Genomic DNA, 17826 nt, shown 5'->3' on the forward strand with positions numbered 1-17826 from the left:
ATAATATAAAAATTACAAATATTAAAGTCCATAAAGAGACCAAATACTCTAAGCTTTCACTGAAAACTAAACACTCTTCTAAGCATTAAGTCATAGGAGAGTGTTTAAAAAAAAAATCTAGAATGAAATGTAGAAAAATGATCTATTCAACAAAAGAGAGAACTGCTAATGTGAAAAAAAAGTTTGTAAATGAAAATAAACCAGACTCCATATTCCAGCACTCTTGATCCTGCTTCCATTGAAGTCAATGACAAACTCCTATTGACTTCAATAGGAATAGGATTAGAGTTTAGGATTGTCAAGAACTGTGGCCTATGGGAGATCACTACAAAACATATTCTCAGGTGCTTCAAAGCATGTTTCAGTGACTCTAACATAGCAAAAAAAACCTCTGCAGGACTATATCTTAATTTAACAAATACAAAATATTTCAATTAGCAAGCCTAAACATTTCCTTTTGAGTGTTAATTGACAATTGGAAAACAGAATAGCTCCAATCCTGAAAACAGTACAGGTATCTCTTTAGAACAATACTGCCAATCTCCTTGGAGAAGTAACGCTCAAAGCCAAGTTTTCAAAAACTGAGGCTCACTAATATTTGTATAACAACATCTGTGTACACAATGATGTACACATGTGTAAACTTGACAGCTGAATAGCCAGGCATGCCACAGAATAGCAAAGCATCCTAACCAGCAGTTTGTATGTGCACATTTGCCAGATTGTCTTTGCACTCCTAGTAAATGTGCACATAGCTCTAGGCTTAATATGGGACACTCAAATGGGTTTCTACCAGGGCTTTGGAGCTGTGCTCCGGCTCCGCTCCGGCTCCAGGCAAAAACCTGCAGCCCCACTGCTCCGGACTCCGCTCCAAAGCCCTAGTTTCTACACTAGAAAATCTGACCCATACCTGCTTCATCTGATGTGGAAGCAATAAAGCACATCATTAGTGATGCCAGCCATCTTGGTTATATCCAGAATCATTCTATGATTTCGTACTTTATTACTGTACTTTGGAGATGAGCATTACCTGATGAAATGATGCATATAAAAACCAAGAGAGAGATTGGACAGATAGGTAGTAGATCTACCTAAGGGTCTTTCAATTCAAGACTGGTAAGCTAAGAACTCCTAAACATTCATCTCAATTATTAAAAAGATCCCTTCTGTAGCATTGGGCAAGTCACTTAGGCCCAGATCCACAAAAGGACTTAGGTACCTAATTCCTCACTTAAGGTATTTCAACCCAAATTTAAGAACCCATGAGATTCTCAAAACCCCTGCTCAGTTGCTCACTAGACCTGTAGCTGCCTAAAATCCCTTGGCACTTATGTTTTCACCATAAAAGTCCCCTAAGCATATAAATTTCTGCCACTGGGCATAGGTGCAACACATCTCACAACTAAGCCCCAGTGAGAACCTCAAACTAGGTGAAGATAGGCATTCTCCCCACCTATCTTGCCTCTTGGGCCAAACTGGTAGGTGTGCTCTGAGTATGCCTACTGGATCAGGGCCCATACAAAATCTGGTCAGAAGAGGAGATGATGGCAACAGCGATTCCTCCTTTTTAAACTTTTAGCCCAGGGGTTAGCACACTCACCTGGGATGTGAGAGACCAGGGTTCAAGTCCTCCTCCTGCCTAATGGGAAGAAAGGATTTGAACATGGGTCTTTCAGCTCTCAGGAGAGTGCCCTAACCTCTAGGATATTCTGATGCAGGTTTAGCTTAATCTCTCCTGTTGAAGCTGATCCGTTTTGGATAAATACTTACATAGTCATTGGGCCAGAGAAAGTGAGAATTTTCACTTTCCATTCTATATGCATCCGAAGAAGTGGGCTGTAGTCCACGAAAGCTTATGCTCTAATAAATTTGTTAGTCTCTAAGGTGCCACAAGTACTCCTGTTCTTCACTTTAGCCTGGGGACTAAGGACACTTATCGGGGAGGGAAGACTCAGGGTCCAGTCTCCCTGCTCCAGTGACTATTTACTTACCCAAAGTGCAACAACATCAGAGGAACCCACGATATCCTAGAGCCCAGTGGTTAGGGCACTGTCCTGAGATGTAGGAGGCCTACGTTCAATCCTTTATTCCCATCAGGCAGATGGGGGAATTGAAGCTGATGTCTCCCACATCCCAGGGGATTGCTCTAAAAGTTATAAGTGAAGTGGCAACACCACAGTGTACTCATGTTCCATTTAAATTATAAGTTCTCTGGGGCAGCAACCATATCTTATCTACCTTCAGGGAGCACTTTGAGGTAATTTTTTATATTAAAATTATTCTTAATAAATACAAAAGTAGCACTATAATTTTCCCCCATATGTTTCTTTTTTCTTGGTTTTTATGTTTTTTGCTTTGTCATCTCCCACAGGTTTTCACAGCATCTTCTTATCTGTCCTTCCTTCCCCTCCCAATGGCTGCTGTCCAAAGCTGATTCATCCTTTCAACTTGTTCTCTAGGGTGGCTAACTCTTCTTAGATATTCAGCAGAAAGAATATGCCTTGTTCTGTTTGTAAAGCACAACATACATTGACAGCACTATACATATAGTCATAAAATACATAAGCCTACTAAACTGCTATTTATTATGTAAAAAACATCTAGACTTGATTACAGTTGACAGTGTTCTAACGTGATAAAAATAGTTTAATTCTTCAAGTGACCTTTAAATCATACATTGTAAGAGCCAAATCCTGGTCCCACTCAAGTTAATGTGAGTTTTGTCATCAACTTCAATAGGAGCAGGATATGGCACTAAACGTGCTACAGTGACTTTGACTATAGGCAAGCAGTTCCAGAGCCAGAATGCTCCCCAATAGTACCTATAGGGATGTAGATTGTGTAGTATTGTGTAGTATATATATTATATATAAGTATGTATATTACAAGAGCTTCTGTGATATTTATTTTGGCTACTGAGCAAATAAATAAAAAGATAGACGTACAAGACATCACTAGGCAAACATCTTTGATGTACAGAAGTTCAATTTATGGCAACCCCGATAAGGGCTTTTAAGTTAGCAATGAACAAACATTATCTTTTTTTATTAAAACATTTGTTTAGTCAGCATATCGCTAGAAATATGGGTCAATATTTTCACATCTGCAATATGTAAAATAAGTTTGTGATAGTAAGCCAAATGTTTCCCTTTTACCTGTACAACTACAATGATTGCACTGGAGTTGTATAGATGTATCTGAGGTCTAGCATGTCTAAAAAACCTAAATGGTTTATTATAACTATTTTCTTATTTTATATTAGTTAATGCTTTATATTCAGAAACACTACAGTCAACTTGTTGAAGTCTTCTCTTAGAGAAATCTTATTTTAAAATGACTACGAGCCCAGATTTTGGTTTTATACACAATTTCTTGTGCCAACGTAAAGATTACCTAACAATCCACATAATAACATCATGCCACAACTAACAAATTTATACTGATTGCTTTTGTACTAGATGTTAAAAAACTGCTTTTTAATCAAACCCTCCATTAAGTAAATAAATTAGACACACAAATTGCATGTATAACACTCAATGTTAGTGAAAGTTATGTACAGACCAAAGGGGGAGAATGCAATCCTTAATTTTGCGTTTATCATATTGTTTAAACATTGGTTTGGGTGTTCATATCCTTTATTTTCATAATAAGCAATTCTGAACGACTTTTATTATTTGATTCCATAGAAGTTTCACATACAAATGGGCAAATCTAGCCCTTACTCTAAATGCAGAGATTCTGTACTGTAGAACTAGGGCAGTTCTGTTGCGTAAGGTGTACTGCCTGTGTGGTACCTTGCTCCGTAGAAGTTCCCTGTGTGGTAATCTACCAGATGGGGTGGAGTGGAGCATTTGGATTTTCTCCTCACCCTTTGTGGGGTATTGTGTAATGGCCGAAACTATTCCAGAAATTGGGCCTGAGTAAACTTTAAGGAATGGTTCTTCAGCTGCTATATACCCTTGGGAGTAAGAGTCTGGGCTTGTCTGGGCTGGGGATCTGGGCCAGAATGGTTGCAGCATCAAGGCCACTGCAGGACCATTTTGATTATTTATTTATTTATTAAGTAAACCACCTTCATGTCATCTCATTCAGTAGTAAACTGGAACAATTTCTCAGCTACTATGATGTTTTCAGCTTGAAAATACTGGATGCTATCTTTCCCGCAAATAATATTTACATCACAGGTAATGCCAATGTAAATTGCCATCCACCCACACTGAAATGTGTCACACACCCAAACTGTTCTGAAAGCCACACAGTTGTGTTCTTGTGAAAATTTGTAAAGAAAGTGACATTTTCATAGACACGATTAAACTTTTTCTTCTGGAATATTTCCTTTGCATACTTGGTTAGCCTTACACTACAGTATTCTACCTTAGCGGCCCATAACACCAGTAGCACTATTGTAAGCTGTAGTGGTTTGGACTATTAAGCTATACAATTTTAGTATTTTTAAGAGCAGCAGCTTTGGGGATTTTTGGTTTCCTGGAAGAACTGGAAAACCACAGCCCGCACTGTGATTGCACAATAAACGGTCAATCAACTGTCCTCTGCTACAGGGTAAGCAACCATCCTGCCACTATGTTAAAACTAGCTCTGCTTACACACACAACATGGGTTACTCAAGTGTCATTTCTTCAAACCCACTTCTTCAATGGGGATTGCATAGATGAGTAAGGACTATTTGCGTAAGAACTTGAGGGATCATTCCCTAAGAATAGCTGCTAGTTATCTAAAATTTCCCTGCTACTCAAAAAAAGTCTCATTCTCTGAGATGTACTAAAAATTCTCTCATCTATCTAAGCTATTTTGGATAAAGTAGTGTTACATACTGACACAATATAACATATGTAACTATTTTCAATACACACTTTTTCTGCTCATAAGGTAGAGCCAGCTGTGCTTATCTATACTGTAGCGCAGGAGTTTGGCCACGCAGATTCGTTAGTGTGTATTGTAGCGACAGGTAACAAGATAAGCACCTATATTTTATTTCAGCTATTTGGTAGTATACCAGGCCTGCAGCTTTTTTAAAAAAACACTATTAGTCCTTTTCCTCAACTTGTAGGAGAAGAGGAAAAGGAGTTTTTCAGAGAATCCCATAAATGAAATCAACAGGAGACACATTAGCCCACTGCACCTGCCAACGCAGGATTGCTTCATCCTAGTTCTGCAGCACTTTTCCCCGGTGCTGGGGCTGCCACTGCCTTCCCGGGGAAGCCTGCACCCCAAGTGGGCAGACCTCAGCAAGTTTTACTGAGCTTCAACCTAAATTTTCTTTTGCCTCAGCCAGCCCCCATTACACCCACCTCAGCTTGTCCTCTCCTGCCCTGGCATTCAGATCCTCCAAGTCCCCATGGAGAGTATCACAGTCCCATCCTTAGACATCATTTGGACACACCACAACTCTGGGGTCTTCTTGTAAACCCTACTGCTCCCCCGTAATCGAGCTGGGCAAGAGGTGCTGCTAACCAGAGGGTGGGGAGGGAAACCTCGCGTGGGGACCAGGGTGCCTAGAGGCAGGAGGATCTAGCAGAGCCCTGTACGCAACCCCCTTTCCGCGCCCAGGCTCGGGGATCTCACCTTTCTCTCCCTCTGGTCCCCAGGGGCAGGATCCAGCGCTGGGGGAGCAGCCTCCAGAGACCTCTCGGGCAGGGACCGTGCCGGGCAGGGCTCCGCAGCCGCTCCTGACAGCGCGACCAGAATCCTCCCCCTCCCGCCGCTGCTTCGCCGGCACCCCCAGCAGCAGCTCTCCGGCAGACCCCGCTCCGGTTCCTATAGCAATAGGTCCCGCCTCCGGGACAGCGCCGATTGGCGGGGCCTGACCCCCTTCTGGTCATCGCGTAGGGTTTTGATTGGGCGGCCGCAGGGCCGCGGGTTAGGCTGCGCGGGAGGGAAAGCAGGTTTCAAGGAGGGTTGAGGCGAGAAGGTACGTGGCGGCGCCGGCAGAGGGGGTGGGGCTAGTTCACCTCTCGGCTGGGCCGGGGCTGAGGGGGCGCTGCTGGCCGCGCAGGCTAAGCCGCGACCCGCCCCCCCCTCCCTCCTCGGGGGTCTGGCAGGTGTATCAGCACAAAGTGCAGTCCTCCCCTTTTGCAACTGGGAGCGGTTTCTGCCACGCAGGGTAGCAGTTTGGTAAACTGTTTGTTAACTTGCTACCGCCTGTCCATGGGGTTGCGAATCAGGAGGGGATGGGGTAGGTGGTCAAAAACGATCCCGATCTGCTTCCTGACCGGAGTAGCCGCTTTCATTGCATTCGTGAAAGGGGAGGTAGGGTTTTGTGGGTATGGAGCGTGCCCCTGAGCCCAAGGTGAGACCACAGTGGCCCCTTTTCATTTTTTCCACTGGCTTCTCCGTGCTTAGTTCCAATGACTGGGCTGCTCATGCACCTGTCACTGGTCCAGGGATGGTTGCAAAACGGGAGGGATGGGGTTGTGGTGGAAAACAGTCACGGTCTGCTTCCTCTGGGGGGATGGTTGCAAAACGGGAGGGATGGGGTTTGTGGTCGAAAACACTCACACTCTGCTTCCTCCTGGCTAATGTGCCAAATTGATCTATTGCATGATTGAGGCATGCTGTTTCACTTTTTTGTGTGTGAATCCGTGAAAAGGGAGGTAAGGTTTGGGGGAACGGAGCATGCCCCTGAGCCCAAGGTGAGACCACAGTGGCCCCTTTTCATTTTTTCCACTGGCTTCTCCGTGCTTAGTTCCAGTGACTGGGCTGCTCATGCACCTGTCACTGGTCCAGGGATGGTTGCAAAACGGGAGGGATGGGGTTTGTGGTTGAAAACACTCCCGGTCTGCTTCCTCTGGGGGGGATGGTTGCAAAACGGGAGGGATGGGGTTGTGGTGGAAAACACTCCCGGTCTGCTTCCTCTGGGGGATGGTTGCAAAACGGGAGGGATGGGGTTTGTGGTGGAAAACACTCCCGGTCTGCTTCCTCTGGGGGATGGTGGCAAAACGGGAGGGATGGGGTTGTGGTCGAAAACACTCACACTCTGCTTCCTCCTGGCTAATGTGCCAAATTGATCTATTGCATGATTGAGGCATGCTGTTTCACTTTTTTTTGTGTGAATCCGTGAAAAGGGATTTTTTTGACTTTACTCTTCCAATTTGCATCATATACAAAGCAATTTTGGGGGCCCCTTCCATAAAAAAAAGTTGCAATACTCTAGTAACATGTATTTGGAAATGTAAAAAATAACCAGTGAAATACATTCAAAAATTAATTTGTAATAATTTGAAAATACACTAAATCCAACATTTGAAAACATTAAATGCTTTAATGGGATGTAGACATTTGCAGTTACATAAAGGGCTCTCGCTGGGTGATGGTGATGGTTGGTGCAAATGGGCTGTCGCTGCCTGGAGATGGTGCTGCTTGCCCAGGGCTCCGGGGGGAGCTGGGCTCTGGGTTGGAGGGCGCCCGGCTCACAGGGGCTGGGCTCAGGGATGTGGGGAGATGGGGTCAGGGGGGTGTCCGGCTCAGAGGGGCTGGGCTTGGAGCTGGGGGTCATGGCTGTGGGGGGATGGGGTCAGGGGGTTGTCCGGCCCCTCCCTTACCATGCCGCTTACCCCCTCTACCTGAGCCTCAGCGTGCCACATCCAGGACGCCGGGGGATGGGATGGGGGAAGACGGAAGTGTGGGGAGTCTCCGACATACTCCGGGCCTGGGGCAAATTGCCCCACTTGCCCCTCCCCCTCTGGGCGGACCTGCTGAATAGTGGTGACTGGGAATGGGCCGGGGGTGGGGGGGGTGGGGAGTGTAGCAGATGACAATTTGAGGTGAATATTCTCTTGGCCAGATTCTACTGGGTTTATGGTGCTGTATGCTATGGACTGGAGTGAATAACCAAGAATCTGTTTAATAATTATTCTCTAAATTCAGCTTTCTTCTTTCTCTCTCTGTGAATTATCACTAATTCAAAATAGTGGTGTGCAAGTTGACTGGATAATGATAATAGCATAATCTCTTGTTAGAACATTGTAAACCCTACTACCTGTTTTTTATATAATACACTCACTATACATAATACAAGAAATCCCTGATGTTAGAACCTGGCTATGCTGCTGCTGTAGCGGGCTCATCACCCAGCAGCTGGGGGCCACCATGTGGGCTCGGCAGGGCTGCTGGCCACTGGGCCAATGGCTGTGGGTGGGATCTCAGGAGTCATGTCCCAAGGATATGCCCCACTCCCCAGTACTGCTCCAGCTCTGAGCTGTCTCCACTGCCTGGGACCTGTGGGGCCCCACCTGCCTCCCCAGGGAAAGAGCCACCTGGGATTGGTGCAGAGGCTGGGCCAGTCTCAGCCAGTCCCAGAGGACGGCTGGGGGAGGGGGACAGTGTGGGAGGCTCAGCTGGGTCCTGCCAGGCATGTGGGTCCTGAGGGAGCCTGGCCCGGGTAGGCCCTGCTCCTGCTCCAGCCTGGCTGATTGCACCCCCAAGGGCCGGAGTTATCCTGCCCCAGGACAAGCTCTAGGTCTCTAGTGGGTCTGGGGGGGTGCTGTGCAGTGGGGGGTGGGGAGATCTGTGTGTGTTGGGGCACTGGGAAGTGTGCAGGGGTCTGGGTGGGGCACTGTGCAGTTGTGGCAGTGGGGCAGTGGGGGGCACTGGGCAGTGAGGGAATCTGTGGGGGGGCTCTGGGCGGGGAGGGGCAGGGCACTGTGCAGTTGTGGGAGGGCTGTGGGGGGTCTACAGCTAGGGGGCACTGGGCAGTGAGAGGATCTGGGGGGGGTTCGGAGTGGTCTGTGGGAGAGCACTGGGCATGGGGGTTTGTGGGGGTCTTTTCACGTATTCACACACAAAAACGTGAAACAGTGCGCCTCAATTGACCAATAGATCAATTTGGCACATTAGCCAGGAGGAAGCAGACCGTGAGTGTTTTTGACCACAAACCCCATCCCTCCTGATTCGCAACCCCATGGACCAGTGACAGGTGCATGAGCAGACAAGTCATTGGAAATAAGGAAGGCGGAAGCCAGTGGAAAAAATGAAAGGGGCCACTCTGGTATGACCTTGGGCTCAGGGGCATGCTAGCCAGGAGGAAGCAGATCGATGAAAGGGGCCACTCTGGTCCCACCTTGGGCTCAGGGGCATGCTCCGTACCCCCAAAGCTTACCTCCCTTTTCACGGACTCACACACAAATACGTGAAACAGCGCGCCTCAATCGTACAATAGATCAATTTGTCACATTAGCCAGGAGGAAGCAGATCGACCAAAGGGGCCACTCTGGTATCACCCTTGGGGTCATGGGCCCGCCCTGAAGGGGAAGAAGCATGATGGGAGCACAGGGCCAGGCTGGCCAGTGTGCGTCTGGCAGCTCCCGGTTTGTAAACAGGTGCCATTGTACTGGGCTGGGTGGAGCAGGGTTGTTCCTGCCGTGCCATGACCCATCTCCCATTGCCCCCAGCCAGCCCATCGCTCTGAGGATTCTGCCTCCCATGCCCCATGTCCCCATTTCCCCCCTGGGGGACCACAAATATGTTTAGCACCAGGCCCACAAAAAGTTAATCCATCCCTTTTTGGGGTGCAGGCTCTGGGATGGAGTTGGGGTGCAGGAGGGTTGCAGGCTATGGGTAGTTTGAGTGAGGGGTGCAGGCTCTGACCTGGGGCATGGGATTGGGGTACAGGAGGGGGTGCAGACATGTGGGCTCTGGGAGGGAGTTAGCAACTCAGCACGTTATATAAGAGAAATGAACTGCAGTGATTTCATATAGGCATAGAAACTAATAGAAGACACTTTTACATATTCAAAATGTCAGAGGCAGAGTTGGAGGGAGGGAGTGTCTGTACAATATTTCACCGCATTCAGTCTCCTGGCTGGATCAGTAACGTAGCCGTGTACAGGGCTGCCCAGAGGATTCAGGGGACCTGGGGCAAAGCAATTTTGGGGGCCCCTTCCATAAAAAAAGTTGCAATACTATAGTAACATGTATTTTGAAATGTAAAAAATAACCAGTGACATACATTCAAAAATTAATTTGTAATAATTTGAAAATACACTAAATACATTATTTAAAAACATTAAATGCTTTAATGGTATGTATACATTTACAATTACATAATGGGCTGTTGCTGGGTGATGGTGATGGTTGGGATGGGGTCGGGGGGGGTGCCCCACCCCTTACCATGGCGCTTACCCCCTCTCCTGGAGCCTCAGCGTGCTGCGACCAGGAGCGGCCCCGGACAGCGTTGGAGCCACCGCGCTGCAGTGTGCCAGGGCCGCTCCCGGACGCAGCACGCTGAGACACCAGGGGACGACGGAGGCGGGGGCAGCCTCCAACATATTCGTGGGGGCCCCTGCGGAAAATTGCCCCACTTGGCCCCCCCATCTGGGTGGCCCTGGCCCTGCAACACTTGTATAGGATAGAGAGGAGCTGCGATTAAGCTTTGACAGGCTAGGAATTGGAGGCCTGTGCCTTTAAGACCCCAGCCCCAGGAACCCGCCCCCTGCTCCGAGGCTGACATGCAGCGTCCCTGTGAGAACAACAAAAACAGCCTCTGCCCCCCCCACACCCCTAGATTAGCGAGCACAGTGGGTGGCTCATCCCACGGGGTCACTGTTCCCCCCCCCCTCCCTAAACGGGGGTTTTGTACCCACACGGGGTCTGGCAGTGTCTCTCCCCCCCCCCGGTCCCTCCCGCGCTAGTGACCCCGGGGCTGGGGGCTGCAGCAGCCGGAGCACTGGGGCCGGGGGGCGGCTCTGAGGCCCCGGGGCGGGGGGGGGCCCTGGCCGGGCGGACACGCGGAGCCGAGCGCGGCCCCTTCCCCCGAGCGAGGCCCCGGCCGGGCAGAGGAGGCCGGAGGCGCCTGAGCCGGGGCGGGAGTGGGGCTGAGCACAGGCCTGGGGCGGGATTCCGGCCGGGAGGGAGGAGCCTGTTCCCGGCCCTGGGATTCGGGCCCCGCCCAGCGCCCCGCCCCAGAGCCCCATGGGGAGCCGAGAGCGACTCCTGTCCCCGGCCAGCAGGGCCCCGAGTCCCCGGGGAGCTGTGCGGGGTGAGGGGGAGTCTCCCTGGGTCACAGCTGCTGGGCCGGGGGGTCCCTGGGAGTCGCTCCCCTAGAAACCGCGTCCCCTGCTGAGACTCCGGGCTGGGGGCTGGAGCGGAAGGTGCTGAGTGTGTAACGCTTGTGCCAGCAGCTCCAGGTGGCCTTTGAGGACGTCGCTCTGTATTTCACCCGGGAGGAGTGGGAGCTCTTATCCTAGCCAGAGAAGCAGCTGTACCGGGACCAGATGCTGAGGAATTACTGGGCCCTCGTTTCCCTGGGTAAGGATTGATTTCCCTTCATTTATTCACTGCAGTGGGCTCCCTGAATGCCTCAGCTGTCATGTGCCACCGAGTGGCCAAGTGGTGGCAAACGTCAGCCCCTCTCAGGTCGGCCTCCTGTTAAAGGAGAAATCAGGGCTATAAAGCCTTAAGGGTAATGTTAATGTAACCGGTTTACTTGCATTATACCTCAGTCCTGGCAGAGAGGTGGTTGTAACCACCTCTTCCAGGTATCCCAGCCCAGACACCGAGGGCAGGAACTCTACCTCAAGAACTGACTCCAGTTAGACAAATAAGGCAGAGAGAAAAGTCTCCTGCTGCTTGGAACAGCTCCCCCACAATGTTCCTGCTATGTTTTTACATCCATGTGCAGAATAAATTTTGTTCTGTGCACCAATATGGAGGTGATGTGTGGCGGCGGTGGGGCTGAGGGATTTGGAGTGTGGGAGGTGGCTCAGGGCTGGGGCTAAGGGTTGGGGTGGGGGGAGTTAGGGCTCTGGCTGGGGATGAGGGCTCTGGGGTGGGGCTGGGGATGAGGGGTTCAGGGTGAGGGAGGGGTTTCAGGGCTGTCACAGAGGGTTGGAGTGTGGGGGTGAGGGCTCTGAAGTGGGGCCAGGGATGAGGGTTTGGGGTGCAGGCTGCCCCAGGGCTGCGGCGGAGAGGACTCCCCCAGCCCTCTCTTGCTGCAGCGGGCTGGGGGAGAGGCGCCTCTCCCCGGCCGCAGCAGCTCCAGGGCTGGGTCAGGTGGAGAAGCATCTTTCCCCAGCAGCGGCGCCTCTCCAGTCCAGACCCCTATGGTTGTGCCCTTGTGCAGCCCTTGATGGTTTGCTGCACAGCCGCACAGCTTAGTGGGAACTTAGCTCCCCACCTCGCCAAAAAGAATGAACATCATAAATTTAACAACCACACCATAGTTGAACAATGCTGCATCCTAAGCAAAAGAACTGGTAGGTGTGTGTAACGGTGCCACCTGCCATGACTCAGCCCCCAAAGCAAATTGAGACAGGTCATAGACGTTGCTGCTTCAAAGTACAAACTGAACCTGCCTGGTGGGAGATGGGAAGAAATCTCTAAGGAAGGTTTATTTCATTATTCTCCTGCTTGGGATCTCTTGCGCTTTCCTCTCAAGCAGTGTCCAAGACTGGGGCCTCATCGTGCCAGTTGCTGCGCAGACAAACGCTGACAGAGATCAGGGTCCTGTTGTGCTGGGCTGCACAAACCTATAAATGAGTCCCTGCCCCCAGAACTGATTCTTTCTCCCCAAACAGGCTATTCAGGTTCCACACCGGACTTAATCCAACGGCTCGAGTTAGGGGAGGCAGAGCTCTGGATCAGGGATGCCGAGGACTCCAGGGAAAACTCAGGACCTGACAGCCCCTCCTCAGGTGAGTCATCATAATCTGATCCCTTCTGATTTACACACCTGCTAGCAGAGCGCTCCTTGATGTAGAAGGCAAAGGCAGAGCGAGATCCATTGGCTGGGAGCTGAAGAGAGACAAATTAGGGGCCAGTGTTTATCTGGGAGGGGAATGAACCACTGGGAGAGCTCCCCTCAGGATGCAATGGATTCTCCCTCACTGGGAGTCTGTTGGTGGAGAGGGAGCGTCTCTCCCTCAAAGCCCCGCTCTAACCCAGCCAGGAGTTACTGGGCCAGAGGCAGGAATCGCGGGGGAGTTTCTCTGGCTGGGATAGGCAGGAAGCCAGGCTGGATGGGCACAATGAGCCTGTCTGGCCTTGATATCTATGAATCATAGAAATCATAAAAATGTGGGAGTAGATGGGACCTCCGTAGGTCATCTCGTCCGGTCTCCTGCACTAAGACAAGACTAAGTATTATCTAGACCATCCCTGACAGGTGTGTTTCTAACCTTTTCTTAAAAACCTTCAATGATGGAGATTCCACAGCCTCCCTAGATAATTTTGTTCCAGTGCTTAACCACCCTCAGAGATTCAAAGTTTTTCCTAATATCTAACCTAAATCTCCCTTGCTGCAATTTAAGCCCATTTACATCTTGTCCTGGCCTCAGTGGATAAGGAGAACAATTTATCACCCACTTCTTTGTAACAACCTTTTACGTACTTGAAGACTTCTATGAAGTTGTCCCCCACTCCCTCTCCCTTCTCTTCTCCAGACTAAACAAACCCCATTTTTTCAATCTTTTGTCATTGGTCGTCATGGTTTCCTGACCTTCTTGTTGATCTCTTCTGATATTCTCCAATTTGTCCACATTCTTTCTGAAGTGTGGGGCCCAGAACTGGACACACTACTCCAGTTGAAGCCTTACCAGTGCTGAGTAGAGTGGAAGAATTACTTCTCGCATCTTGCTTGCAACACTTCTGCTAATACATCCCAGAATGATATTTGCTTTTTTTCCCAACAGTATTCCATTGTTCACTCATATTTATTTTGTGATCCATTATAACCCCATATGGTTTTCTGCAGTACTCCTTCCTAGGCTGTCATTTCCCATTCTGTATTTGTGTAACTGATTATTCTAATTTAAGTGTAGTACTTTGCATATGGTCTTATTGAATTTCATCTTATTTAATGCCAACCATTTCTCCAGTTTGTCAACATCCTTTTGAATTCTAATCCTGTCCTCTAAAGCACTTGCAACCCCTCCCAGCTTGGAATCATCTGTAAACTTTGAGTGTATTCTCTGTGCTACTGTCCAAATCATTTATGAAGATATGGAATAGAACTGGACCCAGGACAGATCCCTGTGGGATCCCACTCAAGATGCCCTTTCAGTTCATTTGTGAACCATAATAACTACTCTCTGAATGCGGTTTTCCAACCAGTTGTGCACCCACCTTATAGTAGGTTTGCCTAGGCTATATTTCTCTAGTTTGTTTATGAGAAGGTCAGGTAAGACAGGATCTAAAGTCGAGATGTGACATCTACTGCTTCTTCCCTATCCACAAGGCTTGTTACCTGTCAAAGAAGGATATTAGGTTGGTTTCACATAATTTGTTCTCGACAAATCCATATTGTCTCTTACTTATTACTTTATTTTCTTCTAAGTGCTCATAAATAGAATGTTTGATTACTTGCTTCATTATTTTTCCAGGTTTTGAAGTTACTATGACTGGTCTATAATTCCCCGAATTGTCCTTATTCCCCTTTCTATAACTGGTTACTATATTTGCCTTTTTCCAGTCCTTGGGGGTCTCTACCATCCTCCACAAGTTCTCAGAGATAATCACTAATGGCTCAGAGATCTCTTCAGCCAGATCCTTATGTATTCTAGGATGTATTTCATCAGGCCCTGCCTTATTGAAGGCATCTAACTTGTCTAAGTAATTCATAACTATTTCTTTTCCTATTTTAGGCTCAGATCCTACCCCTTTGACACTGATGTTCACTATGTTAGTCGACTGATCAATGCTAACTTTTTTGGTGAAAACTGAAACAAAAGAGGCATTTAACTGTTTGGCCATTGCTGCGTTTTCTCTTATTGTCTTTCCCTCCTCATTTAGTAATGGGCCTAGCCTGTCCATGGTCTTCCTCTTGCTTCCCATATATTTGTAAAAGGCTTTCTTGTTCCCCTTTATAGCCCTAGTTATTTTAATATAGTTTTTTGCCTTGGCCTTTCTAATTTTGTCCCTACATGCTTGTTGGGTTTTGTTTTTTTAATATTCATCCTTTGTAATTTGACCTAGTTTCCACTTCTTGTCTGACTGTTTTGAGTTTCAGGTCATTGAAGATCTGGTTAAGCCAGGGGGTTTTACTATCATACTTCCTGTCTTTCCTATTCATTGGCTATCTGTGACCTACAATGGGACCTAAAAATGATGGGGCCCTAAAGCTGCGAAAGAGAAATGGATTGGAGATGGGGAGGTGATGAACTTGGAAGAGGGGTGGGATAGTGATATGGGACAATGTGGGGTGGGAGATTTCAGAGGATGCTGGGGGAAAGAGAGAGGTCTCCGTGGTGGGGGGAGAATATCGGAGCTGCAATTACCAAGTGGGTAGGACATTGTAGTAGGATTGAAAACATCTTGGTTCATTTCTAGAAGTGAGTCACTACAGCTCCACCATGCCTCAGGTTCCTCAAGTGTATAATGGGAAGGGCATTGCAGCTCTGAAGATAAACTTCATCTGTGTGTGTCAGTGGATCACTGGCACTTGGGGGTCAGACAAGCACCTGGGTAGAAAGAGATGTCTGTTGGTCCGTAGACCACAACACTTTCTTTTAGGCTTCACACACCTCAGAAAATCATACCAAGGCAGGGGTGCCCTCGAGATTTTTCAAATGGGCTTCATACTGCTGCCCCTTCTGGCTCAAGCTGTGTGTGCTGGTGTCCTATGGCCCTGGGCACCTGGATCCAGACATAGTTCAGACAGGGGCAAAAACCTGCTCGCAGCCTGGGAGAGCATCCCTGAGTCACTGGCTCCACCCAGGGAGCATCCACCCCACTCCCTCATTGCCACTTCATTTCTCACGTGACCTCTCAGACTGGAGAAACTTGTCCCCAGCAATCAAGGAGAAAGCTGGGAATGACTCGGGGCAGAGCAGGATCAGTCATTACTCCTGGTGGAATTCTGCACCAAAAAATTAAAAGTTCTGCACACAATATTTTAAAATTCTGCATATTTTATTTGTCAGAATAACACAATATAATCACACCAGTTTCAATTATTTTTGGTTATTTATTTCAAAATACCTCAAAGCAAGTATGTCTGTAACAACAAAAAAGATTCAGGAAACGTTTTTTGACAAATATATTTCTTACTAGGGGTATTAATACAGAACTCTGAGTAATCATTCATTTAAACTACACTACAGAACCGTATTGCCCACACCATTCAGAAGCAGTGCAAAATCTTGGGGGAGTCAGGGGTAATGGAGGAGCTGAGGGAGAGAGAAGTAAATTGCTGAGAAGGGAGCCTGGGTGTGAACTTGGAGGGTTGTTGTGTACAGGTGGGAAAAGTATGGAACAGGCTTTTGGCGGGACGGGGGGAGAGGGATTTGTTTGGGAGCTTCCCCCATGCAAACCCTGGCCGACCCCTAGCCTCTCCCATTCAGTTAGGCACATCTGCCCCTATTGCCATGTGTCTCTATGCCCCCACCCAGCCACTCCTCTGTCCCTATGTAGCTCTGCAAACCTCCCCCATCACCATGTGTCTCTGCACCGCCCTTCCCCTGTGGCCCTGTGCCTCCATTCCCATTCAGCCCCTGCCCCAGTCTGTTCTCCCCCACTAGCCCTTATGGGCACCTGTCTGACCCCTTCCTTCCCCCCCACAAGCCACCCCACAGCCCCTGACTCCCTCGCTGCAGGGAGCTGCAACTTTGTTCTATCACCACAGCACCCTTTGGTGGGCAAAAGGCGGAACTACAGCAACGTTTTGGCAGAAGCTTTTTTCTGCATGGAAAAATTAGAAATCTGCAGGGCTCCTTAAATATGCGTGCGCGCAGTAGCACAGAATTCTCCCCAGGAGTAAGTCACATACAATGAGTGCGAGGTTACGCCACGTGGAGGACGCCATTTTGTAGAGAAGGTCTCTGGCACTTGCAGTGTTTCATTGTAATGCTCTAAAACTGCCCCACGTTCCAGGCAGCTGCTGTTGGATGAGCGGATGTGTTTGGGGGCCAGACGAAATCATCCTGTGGGGCATGACTTGGAGTATCTTGGTGTATGGGCTGGGTGTGAGGGTGGTGGAATGGCCTTTGTCACATCCCCCTCTCCTCCTGCTCTCTCAGTGGCACGAAATCGTTGTCACTTACATTGCTTCAGTGTCAATGCTTAGCACAGCCCTCAGCATTAATGCAGCCTGTAGATCAAAGGCCCGCTGTGTGGCAACCATTAACTCCTTCCAGGTCAGCAGTGTCACTGATTGGGTTTTGAAACAATACAGACATGGTTTTCAGGTTATATCACACAAGCCTTGAGTGACTTGTCATCTCCTCAACCTTTCCTTTCCCTTCCCCTCCTTGAGAATTTTAGTTTAGTTTTAGTTTTGCACAAAGAATGAAGCATGAGGCCGAGGGCGAATGACTTCTTTAGAAGGAATTTGTTGAAAGGGACTGACTTCCCCCCAGGAATAAACTACGTTGTGCTAAACAGCTTTATACCGGTCTCACTGCGTCCATGTGAGGGGATTGTAGCCCCTCAACTAGTTTCAAACCAATATCGTTTAAACAGCGCAAACACTGGGGAACAGGCCTTGTGTTAAAACAGGAGCCAGTGCAGAACCAGAAACGTGTAAATAAAAACCTGTGATTGAAGTAAAACCAAAATCAGTGTGAAAACAAAACCCGGACCCTGTTTGTTAGCAGTTAGAGCCCCTAGTTCTGGATCAGGGCCCCGTTGTGCCAGCTGCTGCCTGTTTCCTGGGCAAGCTACAATTTAAGCATCAAACAAGACCCATGAGGCGCATGACGCACGTGGGAGCAGGCGCTTGGTGCTGCATAAGCAACATAGGATAGAACAACCCTGAGTCAGATTGCAGATTTCTCACGGCATTTCGTATAAAAAATTACGGAGCAGTTACAGTAAATTTACTAAAAGTCTCACAGGTCACTAAACTTACTGTGATGACTCCAGGATGTTTAACAAAGG

General features: G+C 48.5%; 2 protein-coding genes across 9 annotated transcripts in view; one reads left to right on the forward strand and one right to left on the reverse strand.

Moving 5' to 3' along the window:
• Positions 1-5674, reverse strand: part of NUCB2 (nucleobindin 2) — a 50368-nt gene extending 44694 nt beyond the window's left edge. For both annotated transcript variants that reach the window (XM_054026254.1, XM_054026256.1), the window contains exon 1: positions 5584-5674. The gene's annotated coding sequence lies outside the window, so the exon portion shown is untranslated. The remainder of the gene's footprint in view (positions 1-5583) is intronic.
• The window catches only part of LOC128836210 (zinc finger protein 664-like), a 98274-nt gene that overhangs the window by 62925 nt on the left and 17523 nt on the right, over positions 1-17826 (forward strand). For 2 of the 7 annotated variants that reach the window (XM_054026261.1, XM_054026259.1), the window contains exons 2-3: positions 11136-11262; positions 12531-12647. In XM_054026261.1, the coding sequence (XP_053882236.1) occupies positions 11229-11262; positions 12531-12647 (151 nt within the window). In that variant the 5' untranslated portion in view covers positions 11136-11228. The other 5 variants (XM_054026263.1, XM_054026264.1, XM_054026258.1 and 2 more) reach the window with 4 other exon arrangements.

The sequence above is a fragment of the Malaclemys terrapin genome, chromosome 4, assembly GCF_027887155.1.
Source record: "Malaclemys terrapin pileata isolate rMalTer1 chromosome 4, rMalTer1.hap1, whole genome shotgun sequence".
NCBI lineage: Eukaryota > Metazoa > Chordata > Testudines > Emydidae > Malaclemys > Malaclemys terrapin.